General features: G+C 36.5%; 1 protein-coding gene across 1 annotated transcript; it reads left to right on the top strand.

Moving 5' to 3' along the window:
• Positions 1 to 3: 3 nt before the first annotated feature.
• Positions 4 to 9,548, top strand: pmpca (peptidase, mitochondrial processing subunit alpha). Its single transcript, XM_041786914.1, has 13 exons — positions 4 to 90; positions 2,390 to 2,592; positions 2,684 to 2,763; positions 2,845 to 2,927; positions 3,025 to 3,119; positions 3,206 to 3,306; positions 4,255 to 4,518; positions 5,771 to 5,863; positions 5,954 to 6,072; positions 6,172 to 6,262; positions 6,372 to 6,434; positions 6,565 to 6,709; positions 7,611 to 9,548. Exons 1-13 carry the CDS (start codon positions 44 to 46, stop codon positions 7,778 to 7,780), a joined length of 1,554 nt encoding a protein of 517 aa, XP_041642848.1. The 5' UTR covers positions 4 to 43; the 3' UTR covers positions 7,781 to 9,548.
• Positions 9,549 to 9,602: the final 54 nt, after the last annotated feature.

The following is a 9,602-nucleotide window of genomic DNA, read 5'->3' as shown; positions in this document are numbered from 1 at the left end:
TTTCATCAAGTTCCGGGTTGATTTTGGTCACAGAGGATCCAAGATGGCGACTCACATGTCGAGGTGCAGAACCTGGAGTCGTGTTCAAAGGTAGGATTCAGTTTGAATCTAATGCTTTTATCTTGTCGCTAGTCTCTGCTTACACTCGTAAAACCAACACAAACAGTCTATTAAATATCCTCCATGTCATGCATCTGCTTGTCACCTGCAGCCTCGTAACTTTTTACGTCCATATCACCCAAGATTAGCTTACTCAGTTAGCATGATGCTAAATGTTAGCCGTCAAATAGAGTGCAGTCCTGCTGTCAGGGTAGCTTGGTGGATGTTACATCATAAATAAGTGTTGAAACAGTTAGAGATAACCCTCCGTATTTATATTATCAGGGAAATCTTAGATTTGTCTTTAGACATTAAGGTATTTGGTAAATCTAGGAGCTTTGCTGATAGTGGACAGATATGTTTTGTCTACTTTTATCAACCTGTCAAACTCTATATTTATGTCGTTATGTACCTTACACAAATAAGATGAGTTCTATAAATGATATGTATTTTAGTCATGTGCATCTGTTTAATAGTAAGTGAATCTTTGAACAACAAAATCAGAACAAGGTTTAAATCTTAAAAAAAAAATCTCAAAAATGTGTTAATGATTCAAGTTGGGTTATTCAATATGAGCTTTAAATTCTTCTTACCTATTTCAGTAGGGATACACTGATCCCACATCTTTAGACCAAATACAAGACCTTATATTTGAATACTCACCGTCACCAATACAGAGTACAAATATGAATATTTAATATTTACTTTACAGCTCTTAAAATTATTCTGAAAGTTTGTTTTATTTTCTTAAGATGTTCCTTATCCCTCCCCTTTGACAGAAATGTGCATTCTTTGCAGTTCCACTTTGGCATCCTAAATTATGTTAAAATGTCACCAAACTGCACACATGGCCCAGACACATGCCTGTTAACTCAAATAATGAGAGGCTAACATAGGAATGGGCCCATCTTTAAATGTTTAAAAGCACACTGAACACTACTTAACATTCCCAGATCCTACATGACATTAGTTAATTATTTTTTTCTTTTATTACCTCTGCAAGGAAGGGAGGAAACAGAGAGATATAGAGAGCACACATGTCATAGAGAGGAAAAAGATACTTTGTTTGCTCCTCAATCCTGATGTAGCTCAATTTACCAGCTAAGTGGTGAAATAATGCTTCAACTAGAAATCACTACCATTCTGTAAATGTTGCCAAAAAAGCATTGCTTTTTTTAAGATTTGAAGCATTATGATAAAGAATTTAACGCAGTGTGTGCAGAGCCGCATGCTTTTTTAATCAGCTGTTTCCCTTTCATAATTGATATTGCTGCATTAGCAGTCTGCTTTTTCTTAAGAGTAAACATCTCGGCGCAGATATATCTCACTTGTAGGATATCAGATAGCACTTAAAACGCTGTCAAAGGCATTTGCTGTGCTTTTCGTTTTATTGCATTATCAAAATTAAAAAGCACTCTAAATTATCTACAAATATACTTATATAAATCTAGCCAATTATACCGCACAGAAGCATTTTTTTCCCAGTTGTTCCTACTTTACTCCTACTGTTGCTCTCTTCTGTAAACTAATTTAATTGTTTTACCCCAAGAATATAGAATTACAAAAATGTTACATTTAAAACAATGGCTTAATAAAACAGTTATAATAATCAGAACTGTGTTTACTATCCAGTAGGAATGGTAAGTTTCATTGATGTGAGGCATGGACTGGCACATAATGGAAGGCAGATTTACTCCTATCTCAGAAATAAATCAACAGGATGGAAATGTTTTGGGTTTCTGAGAAATAATGTGTCAACAGACCTGTGCCACATGCGAAATGCAAACAACGCTGTTAAGAGATAAAATGCTTCGAAAACTCAACAAACCTGGCTGGGTGACCTGAAAAATCCAAAAAAAGAACATGGCTTAAAATGTTTGCTCTTTTTGGAGTCAAAGCTAAGGAAACTTTGTGGAGTAATGATAATGTCAATTTATATATTTGTTGCACCGATGTTCAGTGCACTAAACTGGACTATGACTACTTCTCAAATTGAAATCAAACTTGTCATGCTAAGTTTTAGACTTTTCAAGGATATTTCAGGTATCAACAAATATATTACAATGTGAAATATTGGTATAATAATGTGTCATAAGCAGAGTTGTAATTTACAGCCCTTCCAGCTGACCTGAGAGAGGTGGTTGATGTCAGATTCTCTGCGAAACTTTTACAAGTTCCAAGTTAAACACTGCTACACTTTGTATTGATGCCTCTTTTATTCTCAAAGTAATGAGTGAAATGTTTTCACAACAGGCCTTATGCTGCATATCTGTGTTTTTGTTTTTTAAAGGTTTGGGATTGCAGCTTACAGAAAGTACAGTAGTGGCAGCAGATACCCAGATATCTCCCTCTCTTCACCGCTGCCTGGGATCCCCAAGCCAGTGTTTGCATCTGTTGATGGTCAGGAAAAATACGAGACCAGGATCACCACACTAGAAAACGGCCTCAAAGTTGCTTCCCAAAACAAGTTTGGTCAATTCTGCACGGTTGGAAGTAAGCAATATCACTGATTTACAAACTATTATCACCACTCGTCTTCATTTTGCTGAAGTGAATAAATTGTGCTTTTCTTTTTTTCTCTTAGTTTTAGTAAACTCTGGATCCAGACATGAAACAAAGTACCCGAGTGGAATTGCACATTTTTTTGAGAAGCTTGCCTTTTCTGTAAGTAAGACCTTAAAACTAAAGTAAAAGGATATGTATGTGTGGGAAGTAACAATGATGGCAGTGTTTTTGAATTTTTAGTCCACAGCTCAGTATGGGAGTAGAGATGAAATTCTCCTCACCCTGGAAAAACATGGAGGGATATGTGACTGTCAAACATCCAGGTATGTCATTTCTCAGCAAAGAGCCTTTTGTGAGCCTTACCTCTGATGTAGTGTAGTGGATTATAGCAGTTGTATGTGTGTCCATATCTCCATGTAGAGACACCACCATGTATGCTGTGTCTGCTGAGGTGAAGGGACTGGACACAGTCATCAGTCTTCTCTCTGATGCCGTTCTTCAGCCTCGCCTGCTAGGTGAGCCTTTTCCTAGTGAAAATATCATTAATTACAGCGACCATTTAGCTGCTCATCTGAAATGTTGTTTTTGTGTTTATGTGCAGATGAAGAGATTGAAATGACCAGAATGGCGGTGCGATTTGAGTTAGAAGATCTGAACATGAGACCAGACCCTGAACCTTTACTCACTGAAATGATTCATGCTGTGAGTCACTTGTTTTTTTTTTTCCAACCTTGAACACTAACTTTCATGAAAAGCTTTGTGTTGATTCTTCCTGAAATGCAAAAGAATAAAGAAACTCTAGTAGTAAGTAACAGTGTGAACTGGATTAAAGGTACCAAAGGACTTGGGATCAGTCAACTGTAATACATAGAGCTTGATGTTTATTCCTAACCAGGGAAATGGCAACCTTATAGAATAGACAAAAGGTTGTAATTTTATTGCTTTTTTTAACATTACTGTAACAACAGTATTTCTCTAATATGAGCTAATGTCGTCAAAATACTCCATACTTTGATACTATATATTGAATTGAAAAGTACCCAGAGTGAAAAAGATAGAGAAAAAAAACCAAACATTGTATTAATTGCCCAATTACATTGGCGGTGTTTCGTCAGGATGTCTTAGTGCGATTAGACAGTGTACAGAACATACTTTTCTATTCAAACAATGAAAAGTACTTTCCTATTCTAACAATGTTACCCTTGTATTTTTGTTACCATGGTATCATAAAGGTGCTGATGTTGTTTTCTTTTATATTTTTATCAATCATACAAGGGATGCACTAACTGTAAAAATCAGGGTCGATGCTAATACTAATGTTTAGAGTAACAATTTAGCTGATGGCTGATGTTTATTTTTAATCACTTTTTTTTTTATGTCATACTCCCACAATGCCATCATTTTGATCATTTTTTACTATGAAATGCATCAGAATCTGTCCAGCATGTCACATTTTCTGCCCAAGAATAAATCTCCTTTCTAAATCAGCAGTTAGGTGTGCGTAAAGCATCTACTACTAACATCGATTCATGCCAGCATTATTTGTTGATTGTCAAAGGAACCAGTGGATCTTTGCATCCCTAGATCATAAGCACAACATTTTTTGTATTTTAAAAGCTTTAATATGATCATTATCATGTTTGTTTCCAGGCCGCATATCAGAACAACACGGTGGGACTGCCTCGGTTTTGTCCTGTCCAGAATGTGGAGAAGATTGATAAGAAAGTGCTCCACAACTACCTGCAGAACTACTACAGCCCTAAGCGGATGGTGCTGGCTGGAGTGGGCATCGAGCATGAGCAGCTGGTAGAATGTGCCAGGAAATACCTGCTGGGCGTGAAGCCGGTGTGGGGAACAAGCTCAGTGGCGAATGTTGACCTGTCTGTTGCACAGTATACTGGTGGCATTGTCAAGGTGATTAATTGTCATTATTATTTTACACCTCATCTTTTTTGCCCTAGAGGTAAAATTTATATGGCAGATTTTCCAGTTGTGGAATTATTTAACTCATTGAGTGTCAGCCCTATATGTACGTATGTATACCTCCCTCAATGGCACTCAATGAGTTAAAGTAAAAAAACATTACATCCAAGCATCAGTAGCGTTACTGCTACATAACACTGGGTAATGCAACAACTATTTTATTGTTTAGAGCTCTTTAGCAAAACTTTTCTGGGAATGTCTGAAATTTCTTGTCAGCGTATAGTTCATCTGATGTTGTACAGAAGAAACATTGTACAGGTGCATCTCAAAAAATTAGAATATCATGAAAAAGTTCAATATTTTTTGCCACGCCACATTGATGCTGTAATTCATGCAAAAGAAGGCCCAACCGAGTATTGAAGGCATAGAAATCAACATACTTTTCAGAAGCCTGATATTTCTGTTTAAAACATCCTTTTTTAATTGATCTTATGTAATATTAAAATTTTTTGAGACACTGAATTTTGGGTTTTCTTATCTGTAAGCCATAATCATCAACATTTCAAGAAATAAAGGCTTGAAATATTTCACTCTTTGTGTAACAAGTCTATACAATATATGGGTTTCACTTTCAGAAAAGAGTGACAAAAAATATTGAACATTTTCATGATATTCTAATTTTTGAGATACACCTGTATATGTAATTTGTTTCTTTTTTTAAAACTTTATCTGAACAGTATTGAAAGAACATTTTTGTTTTTGCTCTAATTTCCTGTCAAGAAAGACATATTATGACTTTTTTTCTATGCATATCAAAAACTTTTAAAATCACAGTTTGCTCACCTATACATTTAAACAAAGCAAATGGTTTGTATGAAATGCGGCATATTTTTAACGTTCGTTTACGTTTAAAGACTCTTGCCAAGCGCTATTTGATTTTCAGTTTGGGATTTTTTTTAGAGAATCAATGATGCGAGGAGGATTTAGACTGATTCTGCAACATATGGTAGATGAAAAAGGACAAATTTAGGTGCTCAAGTCCCAGTTAAAGACAGCTAAATACAGCTTTAACCTCTGAATACAATACTGTAAGCTGTACAAAAAAAGACTATTATTATTTTATAACTATTTAAAATATGGAGTAGGAAATCTGCAGATTCTATCTCAATAAATACTGCAGTCACTCACACTAGTACAGTCACTTGTTTAGGTGTGGTAATAAAGTCCACTTTTAATCTTTCAGTTGGAGAAGGACATGTCAGAAGTGAGCCTTGGTCCTACCCCAATCCCAGAGCTAACCCACATCATGATCGGCCTGGAGAGCTGCTCCTTCCTGGTGGGTTTGCACAGTATCTGCTTATCTGTGTTTTCAGACTTTCATAAGGAGCCTGTTTAATGTTAACAATATACATGTTTTTCATCACAGGAGGATGACTTCATCCCATTCGCAGTTCTCAACATGATGATGGGTGGAGGTGGTTCATTTTCTGCAGGAGGTCCTGGGAAAGGCATGTTCACTCGTCTGTACCTGAACGTGCTAAACAGGTGAGTCGTCTATGATAGATCATAAATCCCTCACTTAACATGATACAAAATGTGTATATATTTATGAGTTGTCATACCTTTTTGTTTTTTCTGTTGTAGGCATCATTGGATGTACAATGCAACATCCTACCATCATAGCTATGAGGACAGTGGTCTGCTGTGTATCCATGCCAGTGCAGATCCCAGACAGGTTGGCTCAGGCTCAGTAAAGCAAAATGCACAAGTCTAATTGTGTTATATGATCCAAACAGCAATTTTTTATCAATAAATGTGAATGTCTTTTCCAAATTCATGCCCAGGTGCGAGAAATGGTGGAAATAATAACCAGAGAGTTCATTCAGATGGCTGGCAATGCAGGAGAGGTAAAGCAGTGAGCTTTATTTTGGCTTTATTTGGAAATGGCCCACTATTTCAGCAGGATTTATTTAAAGAATCAAACATGCCATACCCTTTTAAGATAACCGCCCCCTGCTTTTGTCCCTGTCAATCCAGATGGAGCTGGAGAGAGCGAAAACTCAGCTTAAGTCCATGTTGATGATGAATCTCGAGTCAAGGCCCGTCATTTTTGAAGATGTTGGTCGCCAGGTTCTCTCCACTGGGAAGAGAAAGCTGCCACATGAATTGTGTGAGCTTATAAGTGAGTATTGAACCAAATATGACATTGTTTTTTTGAGTATTCATCCTCACTCTCATGGGAAGCTTTCCTGAAAATGCCAGTGAAAACCTTTTAAACATAAAAGAGTACATTCAGACTTTAAAAGTAAAAATAAGTAACATCTCAAGGAAGGGTGAGCTCCTGTGCTTTAGATCAGTAAAGCTATTAGCAACACAAGGCCACAGAGAAAGTGTTGACTCATTATAATTACACACTAATCACAGCGCTGATAGTACAGGATGACCTCAACTGGAATATATTGGTGTATGGTGATATGCAACAGCTGGTTAAATGTATATTTTTTGTTTATTTGATAATCTCTTCAGCTTCCCAAGTTTGTAAATTGCCCTTCCCTCTTGTGCTTTTGTACAAATCTACATGTTACTATTTATACATGTAGTTTTGGGAAGTGTGTGCTCCTCAAGACAAAGCTGTATCTTTAATCTGATCTTTGATCTTGTTCCATACACGCAAAGGTGTTGTTTTCAGTTGAAAACCCCTATCCTCCTGTCAAATACATCACCATCAGTCTTCAACGTGGGAAAATATAAAACCTGGTATTTTGGCAGCATGCTGTCAGTCAACTTATTTGAAACCCACCTCACAGCCAAATGTACAGGCTTTCAAACTATCGTTATAGAAATAATCAGTAGTCAGTCATTAGTATTGATTTTAGGTCAAGCCATAACTTGCTGAAAGCTCATCACAGAAACTTTAGGTGGTAATTACAATTGTAATGGTAAGTCCAAATATGGAGCATGTCTAATATAAAACAGCATTCATGGTGCGCCTGTCGTCCAATCAAATTACTTAAACTATTTTATGGTCTTATTTCAGCACGGTTGCCTATTTATTGTTTGACTTTTCCACTATTGTCTTTCAGGCAACGTGACAGCCAGTGACATTAAGCGAGTAACCACCAAGATGCTGCGCAGTAAACCTGCAGTAGCAGCTCTAGGAGACCTGACTGAGCTGCCCTCATACGAACACATCCAGGCCGCCCTATCTAGCAAGGACGGTCGTCTGCCCCGTGTGTATCGCCTCTTCCGATAGTACCCCCCTGGCTAACAAGCTGGACATGACAAGCAAACTTCAGTGTAAATAAGATGGACTGAAAGATTATTCTAGTGTTCCCTCCCACCAACACAGAACTCAACACAACTCACTGTGGGAGGGGACTAATACCCCAACTCTCCACTCATCCTCTGAGAGTGGGGATTTTAAAGACAAGTAACATTTTACTCCTCAGTAACATAGTCTACATACAGTCAGAGTATCTGTATTTATTGTAAATGGTCAAGAAGCCATATTTCATTATTTACTGGGATGGTTTGCAGGAATTTACATTGAACAGATGGGAGCCAACCCAGATCACAGATGTTGTTTTATAGATGTTTGCCATTTTACAGTGAAATTATCTTCAACATTTAAGAGAAGGGGGCAGATAACAGCCACAGCAGGCACTACACTGCTGATCTCCTCCAGTCTTGTCTTTTTTTATGGCAGAAAGAACAAAACACAGAAATCTGCTATTAATACAAAAGCACTTAATTGTCTCGATTCTACTGTGGAGTCCAAGAGCAAGGCACAAGAAAAAAATTAGTTGTTGATTTTTTTCCTGTACTTTTTTATTTTGAGTTCAAACTCGAAATTATAGCTTATAGAAAGGTTTCGGTCTAAAATTCAGGCAAAAGAAATGTGTTGAAAATGAAGTTGAAATTTTGAGAATAAAGTTAAATGTTACAAAAAGTCCTGTTTTTTTCTCTACTTGGTATTAGCACCAAGAACATTAATTAGTTCTCCATGTTTCAACTTTATTTTTAACATTGAATTTTGTTAAATGTTAAGAAGATATCCTTGTGTTTAAAAGCTGGTGCTCTGTACAATTCACAGGTGCAGGAAACACATGGAAACTTACAGAAAACATCACCAACATGGAATCAGTGAAAAACTCAGAATAAATGATTGAATTGCTCCTCAAATCACACATTTTCCCTCAACTGTTTTGTGTTCAGAATAGTGTGAAACCTGTAGATCTTTTTGTACATTTTGTTGAAGGGTTTGTAAATCACCTCTGCAATTTATTGGGAAAAAAATTAAAATAACAGTTTGGGATTAAGTTCTCTAACATGCTTTCTGGTGAAGATTTAGACAAGAGGACCAATACCACCTTTGAATTTCTCCATTTAATATGAGGTAGGCTATACAGAGGTTTACCTGTTTGGTATTAGCACCTTTAAATTCAGCATAACTTGGCAACCCACAAAAACTTGTGAATTGATTGATAAATATAATTTTGTTTGATGTATACAGTAACTGAAGTTTGAAAATGAAACTTGGCTGTTTAAGATAATTAGAAAACCTGAATCAACTGTTGATTCTTGCCTTGCAGTCAGGCAAAATTCCAGGAAACAGGCCTGCATAAGAATTCCCCAGAAAACAGCTTGTAGTGGTTTTAATTTAAATTATGTATATATAAAAGAAATGTCCTGCAAGTTAGTGAGCTATACATGTGCTGGTAGCACACGGGAATTAATGGATGTTGGAAACATTTTAGCTGGGTTTATTTTAGTTTAGTAAATGGCTGGCCTTGCAACAGGTAGCTCTCAAATGCTTTGTACCCAACAGTTCTTCGAGATAATGCACCATTTCTGTAAAAGGCTCATTCAAGCCAATTAAACTTCCTGCACTTTCTAAAATAATAATTAAAAAAATTTCAGTCTAACACTAAAATAAACTCATGTCTAACTGTAAATGTGGCTCAAACTCTGTACCACCAACAGTTAAATGTAATTACTGCCATGAATAAAATGATATATTTTAAGGTTCTTGTGCAGTGTATTGAACAAAAATTGTGTGAAAGATGTTTTTAAAA

The sequence above is a fragment of the Cheilinus undulatus genome, linkage group 5 (genome assembly GCF_018320785.1).
Source record: "Cheilinus undulatus linkage group 5, ASM1832078v1, whole genome shotgun sequence".
Classification (NCBI taxonomy): domain Eukaryota; kingdom Metazoa; phylum Chordata; class Actinopteri; order Labriformes; family Labridae; genus Cheilinus; species Cheilinus undulatus.
Note: the sequence above shows the minus strand (reverse complement) of the source record. Positions and strands in the feature narration are given on the sequence as shown.

What these genes read in the sequence shown, in the direction of transcription:
- pmpca (XM_041786914.1), top strand. Translation starts at nt 44, where the DNA reads ATGGCGACTCACATGTCGAGGTGCAGAACCTGGAGTCGTGTTCAAAG. An exon ending in CCAGTGCAGATCCCAGACAG is followed by an intron (nt 6,263 to 6,371) that starts GTTGGCTCAGGC and finishes ATTCATGCCCAG; the next exon opens with GTGCGAGAAATGGTGGAAAT. An exon ending in TGGCTGGCAATGCAGGAGAG is followed by an intron (nt 6,435 to 6,564) that starts GTAAAGCAGTGA and finishes CTGTCAATCCAG; the next exon opens with ATGGAGCTGGAGAGAGCGAA.